The 25,280-nt window shown below is 40.8% G+C and overlaps 2 protein-coding genes across 5 annotated transcripts in view; one reads left to right on the top strand and one right to left on the bottom strand.

The window, feature by feature from the left end:
* MSH3 (mutS homolog 3) overlaps positions 1 to 14,159 on the bottom strand; it is a 229,874-nt gene extending 215,715 nt beyond the window's left edge. For 3 of the 4 annotated variants that reach the window (XM_069085027.1, XM_069085028.1, XM_069085029.1), the window contains exons 1-3: positions 13,778 to 14,159; positions 8,707 to 8,830; positions 6,659 to 6,876 (exon numbers count right to left, since the gene is read on the bottom strand). In XM_069085027.1, the coding sequence (XP_068941128.1) occupies positions 6,659 to 6,876; positions 8,707 to 8,830; positions 13,778 to 14,158 (723 nt within the window). In that variant the 5' untranslated portion in view covers position 14,159. Of the gene's footprint in view, positions 1 to 6,658; positions 6,877 to 8,706; positions 8,831 to 13,677; positions 13,757 to 13,777 lie in introns of those variants that run through there. The other variant, XM_069085030.1, reaches the window with a different exon arrangement.
* A 32-nt stretch (positions 14,160 to 14,191) lies between these two features.
* DHFR (dihydrofolate reductase) overlaps positions 14,192 to 25,280 on the top strand; it is a 38,806-nt gene continuing 27,717 nt past the window's right edge. Inside the window, exons 1-3 of the mRNA XM_069085033.1 lie at positions 14,192 to 14,423; positions 14,957 to 15,006; positions 20,393 to 20,498. Coding sequence (XP_068941134.1) covers positions 14,338 to 14,423; positions 14,957 to 15,006; positions 20,393 to 20,498 — 242 coding nt within the window. The 5' untranslated portion in view covers positions 14,192 to 14,337. The remainder of the gene's footprint in view (positions 14,424 to 14,956; positions 15,007 to 20,392; positions 20,499 to 25,280) is intronic.

Raw genomic sequence — 25,280 nt, 5'->3', positions numbered from 1 at the left:
AGGGACCTAAGCAGCCAACTAAAGTGACTCAGACCTGCAGAAGAATCTCTGCTAGAAGGCATCCTTACAATGATCATCCAACGTCTACTTGAACAACTGCAGCTAGGAAAAACCTAGTACCTCCTAAGACAGCCCATGCAACTTATGGATATCTCCAATTGCTAAGAAATGTTTTCCTTATGTCAAGCCTAACTTTGACTTTTTTAGACTTCTGGCTCTGCTTTCTGGGGGCCTGTAATGGGAAGGGGAATTTAGAGACCTTCCCTGCCCCTTAAGAGACCCAGGGGGAGTTTGAAGACCTCCCCTGCTTTGAAAGTAAACTCTGCCCCCAACAGGCTGAATGTAATCACATGGAGCCTGTGATGGAGGGAATTTGCTGAATGGTGCAGCAGAGCCCACAGGAAGCTTCCCTGCTGTGAAGATAAACTCTATCCTCTAATAAGCTAAATACAGTCACATAGAGCCTGTGGTGGGAGGAGTTTGCTGAAGGGAAGCAGAGCCCACAGGAAGCTGGTCAGAGCTAGAAAGATGGTGGGAGAGAGAGGACGCTCAGGTAAGGAGTCAGTGTAGCAGCAAGCACCCTACCATACCCAGGGTGGCTGCCAACACAGGCTCTTAGATCTGCTTTTCTAAAGGAAAGCAACTCAAAAATGGGTTAACAATGTTGCTTTAATCAAACATATGTCATTTACCTAGTTCAGGGGGAAAAGGTCAGCACCCTGAACTTCAGAGAATACAAATAAGTTACAAGCAGACAGAGCAACAGATCAGCAGACAAGGCTTTCGGCTGTTTGACCATTATATCCATACCTAGTCTGTTTTCAGAGAGGGAAGCACCAACAACTGGGTTTTCAAAGCCAGGGAAGCTCAATGGTTGCCCAGAGTCTCATTTGGTCAAATCACACGACTGTTCTCAAAGTGAGCCCCAAAGCAAAGCCTCACATCAGGGTATATATAGCCTTCTCCTGGATCAGAGAATGTCACAACCCTCTTGACCCACTGCCCAATCACAAAGCAACAAGGTGTGGGCATTCCTGAAAAACAAGCCTCCTGCCACAGGCTGCAGGTGACCACATTCAGCCTATTAGGCGACAGAGGATATTTTCAAATCAAGGAAGGTTCTCAGAGTCACTTAAGCCTATCAAAGGGCCTAGGGGCAGGGAAGATCTTAGATTCCCATTCCCATAACAGTCAGATAGGCTCCTGAGTAGATATTGATCTTGCATTGGTTTGTGGGAAGACTGAAGGATGCTGTGGTTGTCAGTGTTATTATGGCTTCTAAATATCTTTGGTACTATGATGGAATCGGCTTACTGGTTTTGGGATTTGATTTTTGGTATCTAAATAAATGCTTTAGTTCTGTCCTCTACCTAGAGAGTCTGGTATATTTTGCAATGGAACATCATGCAATATTTATAGTCACGGTCTTTATCATGATCATGGGTGCTTTAAATATTGTATTGGTGCTACATTTGGTGATGAGGATGGGACTGTGAAATATCAGACCTCTAGTTGAAGGCAAAAAGGATTTAGAAGAAGAAATGGCTATCCTAGGATGGGAGGATTTGCCTTATGCCTCTCTAGCAACCACAGCATCCTTCAGTCTTCCCACAAACCAATATAAGATCAATATCTACTCAGGAACCTATCTCACTGTTATGGGAATGGGAATCTAAGATCTTCTCTGCCCCTAGGCCCTTTGATAGGCTTAAGTGACTCTGAGAACCTTCCTTGATTTGAAAATATACTCTGCCCCCTAATAGGCTGAATGTGGTCACCTGGTCTAAAAGTACAGGGCTCTGTGAAAACTGGGAACAGAGGCTACATACAGGAGAACCTAGAGATTTAGAAACATGTTTGCAAAGAATACCAATAAAACCTGGGAGAGAGCTAGAGGCAATGAATATAACAGGCTGGGTTTTACTAATAGGGTACCATTTGTGTGTAAAAGCAGAGACAAGCTGTTACAAGAGTTGGTTAAGTGCCAGAATTCGAGACCTCCTTTAGAAGAGCAAGCTGAGTCTCAAGTGGTAGAAGAGAGAACTGGAGAGTCTCAGCTGGAAGCAGAGAGGGCTGTTGTAAATTTGGCTTAGAAAAAGAAGAAAAAAAGTAACAGGAGGAAAGTTCATAAAGTTTTGGTAGAATCTGAACCTAGTTGCTATGAGGTCTCCTAAGAAAGTCCACGTTTTATACAGAATGACACAATGTTAAGCAATACATTGTTTCATGGTGAAGTTTTTACAAGGGCAGAAGCTTGACCATACTGAGAAGAAAGCAAGAGAGTCAGGAAGAACAAGCAGTATTCAAGGAGATACTTGAGGATCTCACCCAAAAGATGACTGATATTTTGACCCAAAGGGCAGGAGAATGCTTAAGTGTCTTGGATGGTAAGAATCAGTGACGAAGGAGGTGCTGGGGTAGTGAGAGATACAGTGGACTGTTTGAAATGTGAAAGTATTTGCCAGAATCCTTTTGCACAGCAAGCTTTTAGAGATTTTCATTTGTCAAGAGGTAACAATACAACCAATCTGTTAGCTTTAGCTGCTACTGGATGCAATAGAATGTATCCTGGTGATTCTATGTGGCCTAGTGGAGACAGACCCTGGTACTCACTTGGAGACTGTATGAGAAAGTTGAAAGAGGAAATAATGAAAACTGCTATCAAGGCTGGAAATGCAGACATGTATCATGATATCCCCTTAGCAGTTCCTCATAGAAATATCATGGTGAAGACAGCACCTCCTGCATATAAGAACCTACTTCTGACTCTACTAATTGGTGAAATAGGACACCCTCTGTCAGAGGTACTGGAAAAGATTTCACAGCTAAGTGACTTAGGAGAATGGGAAAACGATAAATTTCCTTGAGAGAGAAGAGTAAATGACCAGTGGATTCAAAGTCAGAATAGATTGTCAAGAAAAGAATTGTTTACTACTCTATTAAGAGCAGGGGTAGATTTTAGAAAAATTGATAGTGTTCCATCTAATGAACTATACAAAATGAATCAGGAAAATGGACTTGATGTTAGATGGAATAGAGAAGTGAGAACTGCCCCTTCAGATCTTCCTGAACCATTGTATCCAAGTTTGTCCCACCTTCAGGGAAACTCAGATTAAAGAAGATTCTGGGTAGGTGGAGGTAGTCAATGTGCTGCACTTGTGGCAGTGTACTGAACCATTGGAATACGGCAAGGAGGACAGTGTCATATATTCTCCTGTGAATGAGGTTATGATAGTGATTCAGAGGCACAGCTGACCCAATATTTGTTTCTTTTTGACTTTTTGTCTGTTAAATTTGTTTGCAAGATTTGTTTTCTGTAGGATTGGTACCCTCCACCTGCAGATGACTGATTGCTTAAGTTGGATGTCACGCCCTGTCCATGACTGTGATGTGCCACCTCTGGACCTGGTGTTGACTGAGCTCCAGATGCCAGCTAAAGAACTAACCTTCCGAATGGGACCTTCTGGACCTGACATTGACCAAGCTCCAGATGACAGCTAAAGAACTGAACTCTCAGATGGGACCTCTTAGGGCAGGGACAGCTCTAGGTTCAATTTCAGCTTGAAGTAGCTTTGGAGAAGAGAACTTCGCCCCTCCCCCCAAGATTTTGAGCCCCATTCATTCAAGGGGGGAAGGATGGGATGCTTGTGCCCAAGCCCCCACACTAAGCTTTCATTTTATGTGCAAAGTTTTTATGTTATCCCTGTTATATTGTTGCAACATTCTGTTGACACCAGTTTTTCCACCAGTTATCCCTAAACTCTCATTTACTGTGAAGGTATTTTTGCTATATAAGGAACATGAAAGATCTTGAGCCCAAATATAATGGGAATGGGAATTTGAAGATCTTCCCTGCCCCTGAATAGACCTAGGGGGAAGTATGAAGACCTCCCCTGCTTTGAAAGTAAACTCTGCCCCCTAATAGGCTGAATGTAATCACATGGAGCCTGTGATGGAAGGAATTTGCTGAAGGGAAGCAAAGCTCACAGGAAGGTGGTCAGAGCTAGCAAGATGGTGGGAGAGAGAGGATGCTCAGGCAAGGAGTCAGATAGGCTCGTGAGTAGATATTGATCTCGTATTGGTTTGTGGGAAGGCTGAAGGATGCTGTGGCTCTCGGTGTTATTATGGTTTCTGATTATCTTTGGTACTATGATGGAATCGGCTTATGGTTTTGGGATTTGGTTTTCTGGTGTCTAAATAAATGCTTCGGTTCTATCCTCTATCTGGAGAGTTTGGTATATTTTGTGATCAAACATCATATTATACTTATAGTCACAGTCTTTATTGTGATTGTGGGTGCTATAAATATTGCATGGGTACTACAGGGCCAAACAGAACAAATCTAAACCTTCTTCTATATGAACACTCTTTAAATACTTGAGGACAGCCATCATGCCTCCCCACATCTTTTCCTCTTCAGTCTAAACAATTCCATTTCCTTTCAGAGATCCTCAGACATCACAGACTTGAGGCCCTCACCATCCTGGCTGCCAAAAGGTTCAATCCAACAGCTGGGTTAAAAAAAAAAATCAACCACATACATATTGGCTGTACGACAAAGATCTGAAGCTGTGAGCAGACTACAAGTTCAATGTCAGCCAACAGTGTGTATGAAGTGACAGCCAAAACATTAAATATCACCTCAGGCTATGGTTCTATAAGAATGATGTCCAAAATGAGGGAATTCTTCATCCATTTGAAAGAACACATATTAAGAGTCTACTATCAGTGTGATGACCAACTTTGATAGACTGGACTCCTCTCAGCAATGCAGTGATATAAGTCAATACCAAAAGACTCATGATGGAGAGAAATATGTGCATCCAGAGAAAGAACTAGAAAGAACTGAGTTTATATCCAGATGGAAGCAAAATACCTGATCTTTTTCCTTCTATTTGGTTTTATGTCCTCTTTACCATTTTTCATTCCAGCATTTTCATCCATCTTTATAACCTAACTAATGTATAATGTGAAAGTATCTACAGATCCTATATTTGACTATATGTCGCCATGGCGGGGAGAGGAGGGAGGGGGACAAAATGTGAAACTCAAGGAATTGTGGAATTGAATCCTGTAAACTAAAAGGAAACAAACAAATTAATTAAAATAAAATTGAGTTGCCAACAAAAAAAAAAGAGTCTACTATCAGGCAATTTACTAGGTGCTAAGAATAACATAAGGGAAAACTGAACAGTCCCTACCCTTGGGGCAGAGGTGCAGTAAACTACCTGCACATAAATACACACACACATACATACATACATACACACACACACACACACACATATACATACATATATAAGTATATATAAAATAGATACAAAGTCATTTCTGGGGGCATAGCACTAAAAATGGAAGTGAAGAAAATCAGAATCACCTAAAACAGGTGGCATTTGAAAGAACCTTGGGAGTCTAGGAGACACAGGTGAGGAGGGAGGGCACAGAGAGTCCTCTTCAAATACATCTATGGTCCTGTGCCTAAATCTGGGTACCACAGTTTAGAAACAGCCCCCACAAGCTCCAGGGCATACAAAAGGAGGGCAAATAAAGGTGGCAAAGCATCATGAAGGAGCTGTAACAGGGAAGACCTAAAGGAGGGGGACAGAGAGAGAAGGGAAGCCATGGACATGAGAGAAAACCCTTCTGTATGTAAACAGATATGGAATATTTGTTTTGCTCAATCCCAGGCAAGGAATTAGACTTACTTAATTCCAGAAATTAAAACTAGGATCATTGGATAGAAGAGAATACCTCAAATTCAACAACCATTTATTACCATCTGCTATGTGGAAGGCTCTGTACAAAGTGCTAAAAGTTGCAGACATAGCTGATTCCACCTAATACCAAGCAAAACTTACTAAGAGAACCATTCAAGAGTGGAATGAGCTGCTTGAGTGAGTTCTACATTATTGCAAGTATTCAAGAAGCTGGACAACTATTCATCTGCAATGTTACAAAAAGAATTCCTGTTCAGACACAGGTAGAAACAGATTACTTCTGGAGGTTCTTCCAACTCTGAGATTCTACAATTCTACGAACAACATTCACCAATAGGACAACAGGTGTTGTTCAGTCATTTTTCAGTCATATCTGATCCCATTTCATTCTCCAGCTTACTTTACTAATCAATTCTCCAAGACAAGATGGGGGGAGAATGGTCACACAGCAGCTTATTTATTTAAAAATGGGGACTTTAGGAGATTATCAGTTGACAGTGTAATATGTTCAGACAGAAAGTTAATGCAATCTTGGATTGCACTGAGAGGCATAGCTTCTAAGATCTTATGCAGGATGGTAGTCCTGCAGTATACCACTTTGTTCACAACACATCCAGAATAAGTTCAATTCTAGGTGGCATTGGAAGAGCAGAATTAGACTAATTGTTTGACCCAAAAACATAACTAGTTATAATGAGCAGAAGTTATAAAAGGTAAACTAAGGCCTGATATAAAAAAATTTCCCAGGAGAGCTGTCCCAAAGTGAAATGGGCAATTCTTGGTTCTGTTCCACAGCTCTGACTTGCCACAATGCAACTGGCTAGAGAAAGACAGAAAGCATATACTTCTGAGTCCCTTCCATGGTGCCAATGGACCCTACATGTAGGAATCATAACCTAATCTGCTCTCAATAAATGCTTCTACGGATACAAGATACATACCTTCTGACTCATTTGAGAACTGGAATCTTCAGAGGGAACAACATGCTTTGCATTTAGGCTGATATCTTCAAAATCTGTACATTTTGGCAAAATTGCCAATCTCCCCTGGGGCAGTTCAGATGGAGCTCTACTATAAGGAAGTTCAGAATCACAGCAGAATTCTTTTAACTTTTCCAGAGACTTTAAAACCATCCTGGGCCTGAGACATCTTCTTGGCTCTTCAATTTGAAATTAGAAGAAAATATCACTTTAGTATTTTAGAATAAAATATCAACTAATAATTAGCAGAAATTTATTTTTGAAATTAAGAAAAAATAAGATTTTAGGATCTTGGTAGTATCAAACAGCAATTAATAATTATCAGAAGTTTATTTTTAGGGGTAGCTAGGTGGCACAGTGAGTAAGAGCACCAGCCCCAGAATCAGGAGGACCCGGGATTGGTTCTGGCCTCAGATACTTAACACCCACACACACACAAAAAAAAACTGGCCGTGTAACCTTGGGCAAGTTATTTAACCCCAATTGCTTTAAAAAAAAAAAAAAAGAAGTTTATTTTTAGAATTAGAAAAAATGTGACTAGGATTTCAGTATCAAATAGTAATTAATAATTAGGAGTTTATTTTTTAAATTAAAAGAAAATATAAGTTTAAGATCTCAGTATTAAATAGCAATTAATAATCAGCAAATTTTTTTTAAAGTAGGTTCTTTACTGAGCAATAGATCTTTTTATATAAGGATGTAAATAAATGCTGGTCAGTATTATAAGTAGATGAGTTATAAGGGCATTCATTCGTTATTCAAAATTAATAAATCTCTGGGAATTACATCTCGAAAAGTTTGTCTTGCTTATGATTTGGCATCTCTTGAAAGTGAAACTGATGACAATCAGGTATGTAACACAAAGAAAAACACATATACTGAAAGTAAATTGCAAATTGGTTATTTTAGACAACCTAAACAGAGGCATGCACGCACTCACACGCACACACACACACACACACTCTCTCTCTCTCTCTCTCTCTCCCCCCGCCCCACTTCAAACAGGAATCAGGACTCGTAAGCAAAGAGCTGCTACAGATACCACTTGCCCAAACTACAAAACATATCAGGCTCCAAAGGTGAAACAACACTGGAATTCTAAAATTACTTTTAGAAAGGAAAAGAGAGTATTAGATGTAAAGGGGAAAGAACAGGGAGTGAATTCATTAGGAAAACCCCAAAAAGATGAGGTAAGTCTAAGAACAAAAGGCAAAAGGATTCTACAAATACTACCACCACCATGTCACCATCCCATCTCTCTCATAGAAGAAAAAAATATATTACCTATCACGTCTGGCTCTTTTTTAAGTGCTAACTCTCTATTTCTGTATATATCACCTATTTTGAAGGTTTATAAATTTCTAAGTGAAACTTTTCCTTGGCAAGGGGGGGAAGATGATTCCATAAATGTGAGTCACACATCCTGGAAGCAATGAAATGACACATTTTGCTTTTAACCCCCTACTGATTGATATCTCTTGTAGGACAAAAAAAAATTTCCTAATTTTTCTACCTTAGAGGTTCTCACTGAGAGTACTACAATGAAACTACTCATCAAAAACTCTGATTGAACTATGCCCCTTTAACCAACAAAAAATCCAGCCTTGAGAAGTTACCAAATGTACTAGAGAATGCCAACATGGAGCTCCTTCAAGACCCCCTGTCCCCCAAACCAGACAGTGCAACCCTAGGATCCTGTATGTGGAATAGACACCCCACTCACAAATAATGAGAAAAAATGTTCTTTCCCCACAGAAAAAGGCATTGAACTCACCAACTGGGGAATAGCTAAACATGAATGTAAATGAAATATTATTACGCCATGATAACAATAATACAGACTGTCTCAAAAGTCTTTGTGCAGTTTCAACAAAGATATTGATAAACAATTTAAAAAGAGAAAGAAAAAAAGCATAAAGTTTCCCAACAACTTCACTGTCACTGCACAAGAAGCAAGAGAGTCAGGTTTTTGGTTGGTTAAAGTGAAGGGCTATCAATCTGGAACTCACCACAGCTCCCGACTATCCTGGTATCACTTTCTTCTCCTTCATCTCCTCGAGTTTGCTTTGCTCTCTTGTTAACAGGTTCATCATATTCCAGGGACCTCTTCTTACATCCATTAATTTCAGAGGCCTAAAACATGAAAATTTAAGATATGATTTATCATTATTTCCATTTTCAGAACCTGAAGAAACTTAAATACCATGGAGCAATTGAAATTTTACTTCTGAAATGTTCTAACTCACACACCCTAAGTGAAGAATGTCCTTCATATTCTTGCCTCCACCATTTAAGAAAACTTCATCCCTTTAAGTACTAGGTCAGGGATAAGAAACCTGTGGCCTCAAGGCCACATGTGACCCTCTAGGTCCTCAAGTGCAGCCCTTTGACTGAATCCAAACTTCACACAACAAATCTCCTTTAATAAAAGGATTTGTTCAGTAAAACTTGGTCTCGGTCAAAAGGCCACACCCAAAAACCTAGAGGACCACATGTGGCCTCAAGGCCTCACGTTCCCCACTGCTGTATTAGGTTATCTACTGAGAACCAAGGCAACCCATTCAAAGTGACATTCACAAAGCTGGACCTAGGTAGTATAGCAGATGGCGCTCTGGGCTTGGAGTCTGGAATATTTGAATTCAAATCCTACCTCAGACATTTTGTAGTTGTGTGACCCTGTACAAACTATTTAATCCCAGTATCCTCATCTACAAAATGAGGTTAATAGTAAAACTTACCTCATATGTTTGTTTTGTGGATCAAAAGAGATAATATATTTAAAGTGCTTAGCAAACTTTATAGCATGACATAATTTCTAGCTATTATTATATTGAGACATACAAAACTCAACTCACCCCCATTTAAGTACGATTATTAATATAATAGCTAGCATTTATATAGGCACTGTCCTAAGTGCTTTACAATTATTGTCTCATGTGATCCTCACAAGAGCCCTGAGAGGTGTTACTACTTCCATTTTACAGATGAGGAAACTGAGGCAAAGTGTTTAAGTAACTCCCCCAAGATCATAGAGTCATTAAGTGTCTAAGGCTGGATGTGAACTGAGGTTCTCCTGGCACCAGGCCCAGCTCTGTATCAGTTGCTCCACCTGGCTACGCACTTACTTACCTACTTAGATGTTCTACACTTATCTTCTGAGGCTTATACATAATCAGGTAGCCACTAACCAATCTCCCAAAGTTGGAATAATTATCTATCAGTTTAAATAAGGCAGGACTAAAGAACAAGATCCGCTAGCACAGACACAAGGTTAAGAATCAAGAAGCCACCAACACTTCCTAAACAAGGAAGTGACAAGGTTAGGCCTGGCTAGCTCAGATAGGTGGGGTAGCCCACACCTACAGTCCCTCCTCCTGGGGAAGCTCAGGTTGCTGGATTGATTTGAGTTCAGGAATTCTCAGTAGCAGTAGGGCTACAACCTCCCTAAAGTAGGACCAGCACCAATATAGTGAGTCCTTGGAATCAGGGGGCTACCATATTACCTTAAGAAGAATAGAACCAGTCCAGGTTGAAAATCTAGCAGTTCAAAGTTTCTGTGCTAATAAGGATGGAGGATGAGACCCTTGGGGGGCTGCTAGGCAAGATGGGGTGACAGTGTTTTTTAAAAAAAAAAAAAAAGGAATGTCAATTTGGTGGTTGTTTGAAAGGTGGATTGGAGAGGAGAGAGATCAGAAGTAAGGAGTCAATTGCAATAGCCCACATGAGAGGTAATAAGGGTCTGAACTAGAATGCTAGTCATGTGGGTATCAAGAAAGGGATGGATGGAGTATATGTTGGGGAATCAAAATCAACAATTGGTATTAATTGGGAATGAAGGGTAACTCAAAGCTGGGTGAACGGAAGGCTGATGGTGCCCTTGTCACAAACAGAAAAGTTATAGAATGAGTAACCACAATCTTCTGTTTCCACCTTTTCCCACAAACTTGCTCCCCATGACCTGGTTTTCCCCTTGATCATGACCTCCTGTTACTTGTTCCTTCCCTCTTCTCCCAATCCATCACCATTTATCTGCCTTCGTTTCCTCCCCTCACAATCTCAACCCCTTAGTCAAACATTTCAATAGTGTGCTGTCCACTCTTGAATCCTCTACCTCTTTACTCTTCTTCTGTCCCTGCTCTGTTAATCCACAGCACAGGTCATGTCCATCACTTTTGCTAAACTATTCATGAATCACAGAAACAAAGAATATCAGAACTGAAAAAGGTCTCAGAGGGCATATACTCCAACCCATCCTTTCTACAACACTACCACCAAGTGGTCATATCCAGCCTCCCCTTGAAAACCTCCAGCAAGGAACAACCTACTACCTCCCAAGGCAACCAGTTCCACTTTGGGACAACACTGTTAGAAGTTTTCTGTTAAGAGGGAAACACAACAAAAAATTTACCAACTGGTCCCTTGCAAACTCACACAATTTAATTACAAATGGGACCTCATTGCTCCACCATGATGTTTGGGTGCATCTCTCTCATTGATTCCTTGTGGCACAGTCTGCAGAAGTTATTCCAGATTATTTCCTCAAGCTGGTCAAGCTACTAACTACTCCCCAGTCCTTGATCCAAACCCCTCCTAAATTCAGCCTACCTCATGGCAGATCTATGCTAGGTGCTGGACATACAAAAATAAAGAATGAAAAAATCCCTTCTCTCAAGGAGCTTGCTTACATCCTATTTCATCAATTTCTGTCTCTCCCATCTTTATTGTCTCTCTCCACCAAATCTGTTCCATCTGCCAACAAACACGTTCAAGTCCCCCATCTTAAAAAATTAACAAATAAACTCCTTTGACCCTAGTTTACCCTCAAGTTATCACCTTAGATGTCTCCTGCCCTTTACCACTAAACTCCCAGAAACAGTAGTGTATATTTACTGCTTGTATACCAATTGGTCTTCTGAAAATACACAATTTAACTTCAGTGCTCCACCAGAGTGGTTGCATTCAGGCCTATGGTACAATGCACATAGGCTCACAGTGGCTAGATGATTAATAAATGTTTGAGCTCACTTCTCTTTTTATTGACACCCACTCATTCCACATCTCACTGTAACCTGATCTGCATGTCCACCATTCTACTGTAACTACTCTCTCCAAAGCCTCCAAGAACTCATCGTCTAATGATTTTTTCTTGACATTCATCTCCTTTCCTCCAAAGCTCACTGCAACTTGAATGTGACTTTGGGTTCCTAAAAGCAGGTATTATTTCATTCTGGGATTTCTATCCCTAGAACCTAGCAAATACCTGACACACAACAGGCAATTAATAAATGAGTGTTGATTGATCAACTAAAGACTATGCCATATGAACACAAGTTCTGAGTAATCTTGGCCATGCTAGAAAGGTTTTGGGTTCAATCCTAACAACAGTTTGTGTCTGCTTCCTAAGGAACATCCTGGACAAGCATTGAAGAAATGTCAAAGAAAACAAAAAAATGGGGAAAAAATAGGACCAAATAAAAAAATGGGGGAAAAAGACCAAATAAACACAAAAATTTCCATGCTAGAAATGACACAATCTTGAGGGTGCTGACAGATTGATTCTCAAAATATCTGAGAGGACACCAAATGCTTATTGCCAAAAAGAAACATCTGAGATAATATCCAATATGATATCCAAAATCCGATATCCAATATATCTAATCCACTTGCCTACTTACCATCTCCACATTGGATGACAGTGGAGCATGTCAATATATTAACTTTATTTTTACTAATTTATCAGTTATTAGTTAACTTTAGCTCTAGCTATAAGGATGGTCAACTTTCTTTTTCTGATCTTACATGTCTCTGAGAGTGCCCTCTCTGTCATCTTCTCCAGTGCCATTTGTTAGCAATGTGCTGAAGCTACCTATGCCCACTGTGTGACTCACCATCATCCTCTAGCTGACATGAAATGTTTAAATCTTCAGAGTCTATGGTATGCCATGGTTTCCATCTATATGTGGTCATACACACCGTGCACTGTGCTAAATCCTTTACAATTATAATCTCATTTGATCCTTATGGTAACCCTGGGAGGTAGGTGCTATTACAATCCTTATTGTACAGATTAGGAAACAGAGGCAGGTTGTGGTTAAGTACCTTCCCCAGAGTTACAAGATCTCCACATTGGATGACAGTGGATCATGTCAATATATTAATTAACTTTATTTTTATTAATTTATTAGTTATTAGTTATGAGTAGTCTACATTGATATCAAGAGATTTAGCACAGTACATGGTACATAGCAGGCACTACATAAATGTTACCTTTTATTGTAACTTATGTTAGCTATCATTGCCATTAATATTACTAAGCACTATATAAATACTAGCTGTCATTATCAATTATTACTAAGCTCGATATAAATATCTGCTATCATCATTTCTAATATTATTAAGTGCTAGGTGGTTCATCTTCCTGAGATGGTCTCGGACTCTCACTAGCTGTGTGACCCTGGGCAAGTCACTTTACTCTGTCTGCCTCGGTTTCTTCATCTGTAAAATGAGCTGGAGAAGGAAATGTCTTCAGTATCTTTGCCAAGAAAACCCCAAATGGGATCATGAAGAGGCAGACACGCCTGAGAAACGACTGAACAACAAAAAAAGCTTTACATAAACGCTAGCTGTCATTATCATCATGTAAGCGCTATATAAATGTTAACTATAATTATCATCATCTATTATTATTGAATACTATATATGTGCTACGTGCTGTATATATAGTATTATTATCATTACTATGCAGCACTTTGTTCTGCTCTTCCCCTCCTCCCTCAACTCTCCCCAGAAGAACCAAACATCGGGAGGTTGGGATCGTGTGGGGGATGGGTAGTGCTACACCTGGCTGGAGGGAAGAGTCAAACTGAGAGGATTCACGCGTCCAATCCAAAGCCTCCTAGAACGCCCGGCATCCGGGCACTTGGCCTCAGTCCCCGGCTTCCCCCCCCCCCCCCCCCCCCGTCCCCCCTCTCCTGAATTACTGTCTGGCTCGGGGCACAGCATCCCTCCTTTCTCCAAGCCTAGACCCCGCCTTCTTCCGCTGGCTGCGAGAGCCCGCCCCCCTTCCAGACCCGAGCGCACCGGACGCTCCTGCTGCTTCCGCTGCTCCTGCAGCTCCGAGGGCGCTCCAGAATCATAGCTAGGGCTCCCAGGTGCCCCCGTCTGGTAGGAGGATTTCAGGTGTCCGGCCGGCTTAAAGAATCGACTCAACACCGCCTGCCTGGCCGCCGCTGGAGCAGGCACGGCGGCACCGGCCCCGCCGGCGACCGACTTCGGCCGAGGCATCAGGGGCAGGCCGGCGAGCGGGCGGATGGCGCGAATTGCGGAGCCCGGCGCGAGAGCCCCCCCACCTCTAGCGTGAACCCTCCCGGGCCCCAGCGCGCACGCGTAAAAGACCACGCGCTGCCTAAGCTCCCAGGCCTCAGCCCGCGCGACGACGACGTCATGCCCCCGCCCGCGCATTGGAGGTCAGGGGCGGGCCCGAGGGGGAGCCAGCACATGGGAGGTCGGGGGCGGGCCCGAGGGGAGCCCGCGTCCGTCTCCTCCAATCGGCCCCTCGCGCGGACTCCGCCGTTCTTCTCTAGGTGCCCGGGAAAGAGCCCCTGCTCCGCCGGCCTCCTAGAAATTGATTGCTTGCAGACATGGCCCCCACGATAAACTGCATAGTCGCCGTGGCCCAGAACATGGGCATAGGGAAGAACGGGGACTTGCCCTGGCCCCCACTCAGGTAGGCAGTCCATCGCACCTGGGCCGAGTCGGGAGCTGGGGCTTCATGCATGCGGAATCAATCGCTTGTTAGTTCCTTTTGCCTCTTTTGTATCCCAACCGCCTAACCTAGTACTTGGCAAGCTGTAGGCGCTTAATAAATGCCTTTCGTTTGGTTGGTTGACCTGCCTAGGGGAGAGCGTAGTGGAGCGGGGCTGGACGGGACGGGACTGACGCCTGGGCATGCCGCCCCCCTCCCCCCCAATTTGCCCCGAGCTGGGGCGTGGTGGGCATTTTCTGAGTGATGGGTTGTTAAAAGGGGCTCCTTCCAGTGCCTTCTGGGTTCGCCTTTAGGGACCGGGAAAGGAGGAGGGCCGGAGGCTGCAAATGCTCCTGGGGGTGAAGTGCACCGGCCCTTTGAAGGTCAGGTCATCAGACCAGAGTTCTGGGGGGCTGGGCAGTGTGAAGAACCCACTGGAGTCTCCTAGGCAAAGTCCGTCAGCATGAACTTTGTACTGTGTATGTTGCCTAATCCTGTATCTCTCCTGTTATTAGGAATGAATTCAAGTACTTCCAGAAAATGACTACAACTCCTTCAGTGGAAGGTAATCTGGCATTTTTATTTTAATGGAGAATGGACCCTGTGTTAAGGTGCACAACAACCGTCTTGAGCTAGGTGGTTTACAGACCAGATTTAAATGAAAGGAACTTTTTTCCTTTAATTATTCAGTCTTTATGGATGCTTTGCGCATATTCTCCCACCATTGGTAGAAACATAATGAAGGCATCTTCCCCCTCCAAAACTATAAATGAAAGATTTATTCATAAAAATAAATAGGTCACTTTAAATACAGCAAATTGCTTAGGAACAGAGGAAAACAATCTTTTCTTGACTTGGTACACCCCTCACATTAGAAAAATGCCAAATAAAACTCCTAGAAAACATTTTATTCCCTCTATCTCACTACCAGGATAGAGTTAGCATATTTTCCCAAGGATTTTGTAATGTTGCAGTCTTTGTCCATTTTAAAAAGCACTAGATCATTTTCCAAAAGTAACTTTACTCAGGTTTTTGGATTTAGCTATGGTTTCTTTAGTTTTATCTTTCAATGTTTATATATCGTTTTCCTTCCTCCTTTTCCTCAAGACAAATTAGCAATGTCAATAATTAGATTAATGAGTACATGTTCTACTCAAATTGCTATAAAGGTAAACTGGCTGCTATCATAATCAGTTTCTCCTTGAAGTGTATTACTACTGCCAGATGCTTTCATTCCTTAGGTCGAAACAACGTTTATCTGATTCCTGATGAATGCTATGCCAGATGATAGGGGCTGTAATCTAATAGGGAACATAAAGCAGGGTCCAGTCAGTCAATAAACATTAAGTGCCTGCTGTGTTCCAGGTACTGTAATAAGCACAAGGGATACAAAAAAAAAGCTAAAAGACAAGCCTGCTCTCAAGGTGCTCACAGTCTCTTGGAGGAAATCACATGCAAACAACCGTGCCCAAGTAAGCCACATCCAGGATAAATTAAAAATAATCAACACAGGCAGACCACTAGAATTAAAAAATTAAAAATAATCAACAGAGGCAGACCACTAGAATTAAAGAGGATTGAGAAAGCTTTCTATGGAAGGGCAGATTTTAACTGGGATTTAAAGGAAGCCAGGTGGTAAAAATGAGGAGGAGGATCATTGTAGTCATGAAGGAACTACAGTGAAATGCCCAGAATTTGGAGATGGAGTGTTCTGTAGTTTATCTTTGTAGCATAACAGGAAAATAAAGTGTAAAAGGTGAGATCTCTTCATAGTAAAAGTATATGACCCTTTGTGGAGGAAGTAGCACAGCCTGGGCCTTGAAGAATGATCCTGTACATTGTCCTACAGAGTAAATTTCTGGCTCTTTACTTTATTCAGAGACAGAACCACATCTGCAAAGGTATGAACTTGGAGAGTTTGGGGAACAAGTGCTGGGAAAAACAAGGAGTTCAATTTGGCTGTTGCCTAGGACACATAAAAGGGTTAGGCTGGAACAGTTATAAAAGGCCTTGAATCCCAAACTAAGAAATTAGGTGATTGGGGCGGCTAGGTGGCACAGTGAGTGAATAGAGCAATAGCCCTGGAGTCAGGAGGACCTGAGTTCAAAACCGACCTCAGACACAAGGCTTACTAGCCCTATGACCTTGGGCAAGTCATTTAACACCAATTGCTCTGCCTTCCCCCCTCCAAAAAAAAAGCAATAAATGGATAAATGAATGAATAAATAAATTTAAAATAAATGTTTTTTTAAATTAGGTAATTATAATTAAAGAATTCTTATTTTCTCTCTATATAATATTTCGTGTATATGTTTTATATTTAATATATTTACACAAACGTTTATATTATCTATCATACAATAAAATTCTCTATATAATAATATGTTGTATGTCAGAGAATTATTATAGAGAATATGGGGACAGGATCATTAAAGGTTTTCAAGTACAGGATCAGACTGAAGGTGTGAAAGATTAGTATCAAGATTTCTTGACTCTGAATGAGAATTGGTTCAAATCCTTTCCCTATCTGCACTCCTGTAATTACTGTGACATCAGTAGATACTCTATAAATATTTGTTGAATGAATGGACCTCCCAGTTCCCATTCATGAGACTATCTTCCATGCTACTACTTACTATTAACTTACATTTTGGTCACAGAGCCCGGATTCAAACTTAAGTTCCTTCCTGACTCCCAAGTAGAGAGAGCTGTTTCTGTTGTTGCAGGTTCCAGTCTCACAAGAAAAAAATCTTTGGAGCTACTTTTGACCCCACTCCCTCTCAGTCAACAAGCATTTATGTGTCAGGCAGTGCCTTGGGGACAGAACCAGTCCCTTGCCTTCAGAGGGAGCACAGTTTAATAGAGGAGACAACATTTGAGCTTTGTACCTACAAAATATATATACAGTGTAAATGGGAAGTAATCTCAGGGGGGGACTGGAAAAGGCTGTTTGCTGGAGATAGAATTTTAACTGAAGAAAGGCAGGGAGCTAAGAAGAGGAAAGAGAATTCTCGAAGTAAGGGATTGTCAGTACGAATGCATAGAGTCTGGAAATTGAATGTCTTGTTCTAAGCCATTATCACTAGATTACAAAGTAGGGGGGAAGGGGTGGGGTGAGTCAGGTAGTTTGGTAAAAAGACTAGGAAGGTGGGAGGAGACCAGGTTGTGAAGGTAAAACCCACAGGGCTTGGCAACAGATTGGATATGGGGGCCAGGAAGTGACTGGGAGGAGGTGTAGTTATCCTCTAGATTGTTAGCCTAGATGACTGAGAGGATTGTGGTGCCTTCTACAGTAATAGGGATGTTTGGGGAGAAAGATAATGAATTCTGTTTTAAGACAATAAGTTTTATTAGAAGTAAACCAATATCTTGGGCCATATTCCACAATGTATTCAAAATTGAGACCTGACCTGATGATCCCATAAAAGAATTAGAGGAGAAATAGATCGCATTCTGTTCACAACTATGGGTAGGAAATTAATTTTAACCAAAGAAAGAGAGGTAATTACCGAAGATCAAATAGATAATTTTCATTGAAATTGAAAAGCTTTTGCATAAGCAAAATTAACCAATATAGGCTAAGAAGGGAAAGCTTTATATCATGTTTTTCTGATTAAAAAGTTTGATCAACTTGGTTAAAACCAAAAACTACTTCCCAAACAATAAGCTGTCCTTGGTCAGGAACAAATAGTCCTCAAAAGGACTGTAAACTATTACCAATAACATGAAAGAATACTCCAGATCACTAATGATAAGAGAAATGCAAATCAAAACAGCCCTGAGGTTTTAGTTCAAACCCAGCTAACTGAAAAAGATGACAAAACATCAAGAAAGGCAGGCATATTAAAGCATTGTTGGTGGAGTTGGGAATTGGTACAAACATTCTAGAAAGCAATTTAGAATCAGGTGACTAAACTATCCATACCTTTTGAGCCAGAGATTGCACTAGTACACAAATACCCCACGAAAGTCATTGATTAAACCAAAAGGCTCCATATTCTTTTTTGTATGAGCAAAGAATTGTAAACAGAGTAGATGTCTATTGATTGGGGAATGGTTAAACAGTGTGCAGTATATTAATTTAATGAAATACTACTGTGCTATAAACCAATAAATGTAAATACAGAGTAATGGAAAGTGAAGTAAACAAATCCAGAAAAACAGTATACACAATGACGACATTCCATTTTATATATCTTCCACAAAATTAAGAAGAATTGATATTGTAAAATTACCAAGCAGATGTATAATAAGAAGACACCTTCTTCGACTCCTTTGTAGGGTTGGAAGCAGAGGGCAATGGTTTTCCTTGGGTATGGAGAATTAATTATAATATCTGGAGGGGGGGGTATGTATTGATCAGTTTTTCTGGGGTTTTTTCTCTTGCTGGTTTTTTTTTTTATTCATTTTAAAAGATAGTCTCTGTAAAGTAAAAGAGGAGAGGTATCGGGGGAGTTTAAATAATGGAAATAGCAATCTCAATACATTTTTATTTTTCAAAGAATAAACCATGCAATATAGGTGGCATAGGTAAAACTAGTGGCTAATGTGGAAAAGACTTTTAAAAGACTCCAGGGGCGGCCAGGTAGCACAGCGAGTAAGAGCACCGGCTCCAGTGTCAGGATGACCTGGGGATCGAATCCGGGCTCCAACACTTAGCACCCATCCAGAAATAACTGGCCGTGTAACCTTGAGCAAGTTACTTAACCCCGATTGCTTACAGGCAGCCAGGTGGCTCAGCAAGTAAGAGCACCAGCTCCAGTGTTGGGATGACCTGGGGATCAAATCCGGGCACAGATACTTACCACCACACCCAGAAATAACTGGGCGTGTAACCTTGAGCAAGTTACTTAACCCCAATTGCTTAAAAAAAAAAAAAGACTCCAACATGATGGAATGAAAGCTCTTTAAGAGTAAACATGCACATATATTCATATATGTTAGCCTCTGCATCTACCATAGTGCAGAGAACATAGTAAACATTTAATGAATGCTTTTTGATAACACCTCATTGTGCTGTGTCTGTCCCAGTCAGGCTAAAATAGACACATTTCATTCAAATTGGTATTTTTTAAACCAATTATATAATTCCATATTAAAAACACTCAAAACTATTAAGATGCCTATAAAATAGTAATCCCACAACTGTTATCCCAAACTTAAGATAACTTTAAATCATTCAGCAAGCATTTATTAAGCACTTGCTTGCTATATGCCACTCACTTTGCTAGGCACAGGGAATAAAAATACAAAAAATGAAACAATCCCCATTCAAAATAAACTTACACTCTAATGGGGAATTTGGCAGGTATTTATAAGAATGTACAGACAGCATAAATATAGAGTATATAGTGTCAACCTCACACAGAGTTTGGTCTAAGAAAAACAAAGAGAATTAGGTTGTATAGTTCGTTGTTTATTTCTCTCAAAGCAAGTGGCATGCATGTGCGTGGGAGCTGCAGGGTTGGAACTGAACTCATTTTGTGATTAAGGTACACAGTTTATATAGGGTGCATAGGAATGATATCACCCCATCATTTTCTTACTTCTGAACAGAGGAATTATTTTTTATCAGACCACTCTCCCAGCTTTGGGCTATCTAAACAGAAGAATTCATCTCCAACCAATCCTAAGCAGAACATAATGGAGGTTCCCTACCTTAGATTAAATTACTTACAAATTCAGGTTGGAGTTTGATCAGGATAGGGAGAGTCAGTGCAATTTCATCAATAATGTCCTTCTGAACATAATAAGGAGACTGGGGAAAACTCTGAATCTCATTTTTCATAATAGACAAAGTAGTTTGGGAGGGAGGGAAATGTTAACTTTGTTTTAAAGCATTCTTCGCCAACAAAAATGATGCAAGAGAAGACGGTCCACTAGATGTCACTGTAATAACTTTATATATTTAATTATCAAAATGTACTCTAAATTTTCTATTTGATTTACAGGTAAACAGAATCTCTTGATAATGGGGAAGAAGACCTGGTTCTCCCTTCCTGAGAAGAGTCGACCTTTAAAAGACAGGATTAATTTAGTTCTTAGCAGAGAACTGAAGTAAGTACTATTGGCACCAACACATTTACTATATATACTGCTCCTAAAGGTTAGTTTGTAACAAGATGGAATAGTAGAATATAGCTAATGAAAAACAGTTATTAAGCTCCAATACTCAAGAAGTTTACTAACCTGAAACATGATAAATTAGGAAATAGAAAGGGGAGTAAGCAATAACAATTTATATCTGTTAACATTTTTTTATTGCCTTTGTTCTATAAGATTTCTAATTAGTCATTTCTCAGCCTCAAAAGACTAAATTAAACAAATGACTGTTAAAGAAACAATATATGGGCAACTAAGTTTAAGCCCTTAGTTGGCATTTACCACTAAAAATATTTATGGCTTAATCACATTTCTGAACCAAACAATTGAGAAGTAGCATGAAGAAATATATAAGAGACTAGACTTGGAATTAGGAAGGCCTAACACCTTTTGTTCAAGAAAAACTATGGTAGGTTGTGTGACCATGGGCAAGTCACTTAACCTTTATTTGCCTCCATTTCCTAATATGTAAAATAAGGATAATAATAGTCCTTACTTCCTACGGTTGTTGTGAGGATCAAACAAGATAATATTTATAAAGCACTTAGCACTATAGCGTATACGGTGCTATATAAATATTAGCTGTGTTATTATTGTTATTTCAAAGCAGTACTTCCTGCCCTTGAGGAGCTTACATTCTAATGGGAAGATCCAGGATGTGCACTGAGAATTAAAGATGAAAAAAAAAAACAGTCATTTCATTATAGAGGTGATCTCTGACAACCAGAGGGCAATGCACTTGAAATAATGCATAAAGGAAGCTAGAGGTCCCAAGAGATGGCAGTGATAGAGAGCATTCCATGCATAGAGAACAGTCTGTCCAGTGACCCAGAAGTCAAAGATGGAATGTTCTATATGGGCTGGAGTAAGTAAGCCTGCTTAGGTGGAAATTGGTAAAGTGTTAGAGAGGAATAATGTAAGAGCTGTCTGGAAAGCTAGATTGGAGGCAGATTGTGAATGACTTTAAATGCTGAACAGGAATTTGTATTTTATGTTAGAGGCAGTAGAGAGCCACCAAATCTTCAGGATGGGAGTGATGTATTCAGGCCTACACTTCAGGAATTTAATTTGGTCAGTGGTTTGAAGGACGGATCAGAGAGGAGAAAGGGGAAGCAGGGAGATCAGTGAGAGGCCCTTGCAGAATGCCAGACAATGTGGTGTGGACCTAAACCAGGGGTGAAGGCTGAGTGATTGTTGAAAGGGGGATGGATGGGAGACATCTTACTGCCATAGAAAAGGTCAGACTAGCTATGATTCATTGTGTGAGTATGAGTCTCTGGCTGAGGGTGACACTGAGGTCATGATCCTGGGGAATTGGAAAGATGGTGGTGCCCTAGACAGTAACGGGGAAGTCTGGAAGAGAGGTGGGGGGAGCAGGGAATGTGTTCCATTTTAAACACATTGAAATTGAGAGGCCAGTGGGAAAGCCCACTGGAGATGTCCATTAGATAAGCCGAGATGACCTGGAGCTCAGGAGAGAGGTGAGGAGAGGAAGGTTGGTGATTTAGATAGGGAGTCATCTGTATGGAAATAGTATCATTATCATTATTCATGACTAGTTGGTGATGCCACCAAGAAAGAATGAATGAATGAAAAAGCATTTATGAAGCTCTTAGCACTGCTTTCCAGCCGATTACTTATTGTGCTGAATATTGTTCAGTCCTCAGTTGTGTCTGACTCTTCTTGAATTTGTTGGGGGGTTTTTTGTCAGAGATACTTTAGTAGTTTGCTGTTTCCTTCTCCATCTCATTTGGCCGATGAGGAACTGAGGCAAATGGGGTTAAGTGACTTGCCCAGGGTCAAACAGATAGTAAGTGTCTGAGGCCAGATTTGAACTAGGGAAGATGTCTTCCTGACTCCAGGCCTGGCATTCTATCCACTGCACCACCTAGCTGCTCCACTGTTGCAAATACTGCAGATACAAAGATTTTTTAAAAACAGTCCCTGCCCTCAGGGAGCTTATATTCTAATAGGTGAAGACCACAGATAGAGGAGAGGTGACCAGAGAGTTCTAGGGTGATAGAAAGCTGAGGGGAGCAGGATCAGTACACAGCCAATGATGATGTGGCTAGAATGGATGGGGTATAAAACTGAAACAGGGTCTTATGCCCAAGGCCAGCTAGTAAATTCAGTCAGTTAATTTGTACACAGTCTCCCTGCCAATCCTTTCTCTCCCATGGAAATGTATGTTGTATATATATATGTGTATTGTCCTGACTCTGTTCCCCACTCCCTGTAATCTTTAATATCTCCCTATCTACTGGCTTCTTCCTTTTTGCCTACAAATACCTGTGTCTTCCCACCATTCTTAAAAAGCCTTTATTTCCTTAAACTGTCCCCACTAGCTGTTGTCCTGTATCTCCTTCCTTTCTCAGATAAATTTCTTGAGAAAGCCTTCTACAGTGGCACCTCCCCTTCTCTCCCCTCACCCCTCTCCACAGGCTGGCATCCATCCTTATTATTCAAACGACTCTGCTTTCTTAGGAGTTACCAGTGATCTCTGTGTTTGCTAAATGTAGTAATAGCTAACATTTCCATTGCACTTTAAAGTTCGCAAAATGATGTTATATATATTAACTCATTTGCTTCTCACAACAGTGCTGGGAGGTAAGTGCCATTGTTGTCCCCATTTTACAGATGAGGAAACTCAGACACATAGATGTTAAGCAACTTGCCCAGTCTCACAGCTGTTAAAATATTCGAAGCAGAATTCAGACATCAGCCTTCCTGACTCCAAGTCCTGGACTGCATTCACTTGCCATCTAGCACCATCTTGACTTCCTTATAGTCTTTAACGCTAAGAAAATGTAAAGGTCAGCCGGGTGGCTCAGTGGGTAGAGTGCTGGGCCTTGAGTCAGGAAGACTCATCTTCCTGAGTTCAAATCCGGCTTCAGACACTCACTAGCTGTGTGACCCTGGGCAAGTCACTTAACCCTCTTTGCCTCGGTTTCCTCATCTGTAAAAGAAATTGGAGAGGGAAATGGCAAACCACTCACGTATCTTTACCAAGAAAACCCAAAATGGGCTCATGAAGAGCCAGACATAACTGGAAAAATTGAACAGTATTAAATTTTACACTGATATTTACAGTCATATTTACATTTTGTGTTTGAAACACGTCTACCAGCAATAATTTTATCTCATTTAATAGTACTCTATATGCAAATCATTCCTAGCTTAGTAAATAGATATCCAAATTGGCATAGTTCCCATACTCCCTGACATGACTGTATCCCAAGATAATTTCAGGTAGCATTTATAGGACTCTTGAACAAGGAAAAGACCATAATATGTTAAAATATAATTTCGTGGTTAACATTCCAAACTATACTCAGCTCAAGTACTTTCCCTCAAGTGCTCTCCTGGAGTTAAAATATGAGATCTCCATTTGAGATCCCCTATTTTAAGCTTCCTTTCTAAATGGAGAAGGGCTGGTCCTTAGTTTAAGGCTTCAGGCTATGTTCTTAAGCAGACTAAAGATCCTCTTTGTATTGTTTTTGTTAACCACCTTGATGTATTTCCCTGAGAAAGGCCTTTTGTCTGACCTAACTCACCTTTCAGCTAGGAAGTCTGGAAAGAGCCTTTTAGATCAGAGAAATATTGTTTATAATTAAATATTGAAAATAAATACTAAATTAAATACTTACACTAAACATTGTTTCTTAATATTTTCACTTTTACTATAAAGGCTTTCAAAACACTGTCGACCACTTTCTCTCTAGGTTTTTGTGACACTGCCCTCCCTCTGGGTTCTTTGTACTGGTTCTACCACACTCCTCCAGTCTCCTTTGCTGGATCACCTGTCACAGCCTGGGCTTCCACCAAGGTCCTGGGTCCTCTTCCCCCCCGCCTTGTTGTTCAGTCATTTTTCAGCCTTGTGATTCCACTTGGGGTCTTCTTGGCTGAGATACTGAAGTGGTTTGCCATTTCCTTCTCCAGCTCATTTTACAGATAAGGAGCTAAGGCAGAGTGAAGTGACTTGCCCTGGGTCACACATCTAGTAAGTGTCTGAGACTGGATTTGAACTCAGGTCTTCCTGACTCCAGGCCTGAGGCTCTATCTACTCCTTGCTGTAGATACATTAGGCTGTTTGTCTGTTCCTCCTCTAATTTACTTCTAGTTACTATCTCCCTAATCCTCATCCCTCCTAATACTTAATCTGCCCACCCTTTCAAGAATCCCTCCATTATCCTATCCCCTAGCCCTCCTGTTTCTTTGTAAGTTTAAGAAGACTTTAATACCCTTCTAGATTTTTATGTTATTCCTTTGACCTAGTTCTGATGAGAATATGGTTCCAGTACTACCAGTCCTTCACCCCTTCCTGCCCTCCCCTGTAACAGTTCTTTCATCCATGCCTCCTTTGTTTGAGAAAATTGATACTTAAAATTATCTTGGGGTAGGGAGACATGTCAGAGAGCATGGCAACTTATGCCAATTTGATATCTATTTGTCAGGCTAGGAATCACTTGCATATAAAGTAATATTAAATGATATAAAATTATTGCTGGTAGAATTGTGCTTCACATGTAGTGTAAATGTTTGCCTTCTTGTGTTTCATCCAATTCTTCTAGTTCAGATTTTCTGTTCATTTCTGGTCTTTTCCTCACAAGTAACTGAAAATCCTTTAATTCCTTCGCATGCAGAATCACACTCAGCTTTGCTGGGTAAAGTTATTCTTGTTGCAAACCCAGGTTCTTTGCTCTTTGAAATATAATGTTCCATGCCCTGTCTTCTTTT

Source organism: Petaurus breviceps, unplaced genomic scaffold, assembly GCF_028583685.1.
Source record: "Petaurus breviceps papuanus isolate PSGF00001 unplaced genomic scaffold, PetGlider_PUasm1.0 175, whole genome shotgun sequence".
In the NCBI taxonomy this organism is placed as follows: domain Eukaryota; kingdom Metazoa; phylum Chordata; class Mammalia; order Diprotodontia; family Petauridae; genus Petaurus; species Petaurus breviceps.
The sequence above is the reverse complement of the archived record's forward strand: the minus strand, read 5'-3'. Positions and strand labels throughout refer to the sequence as shown.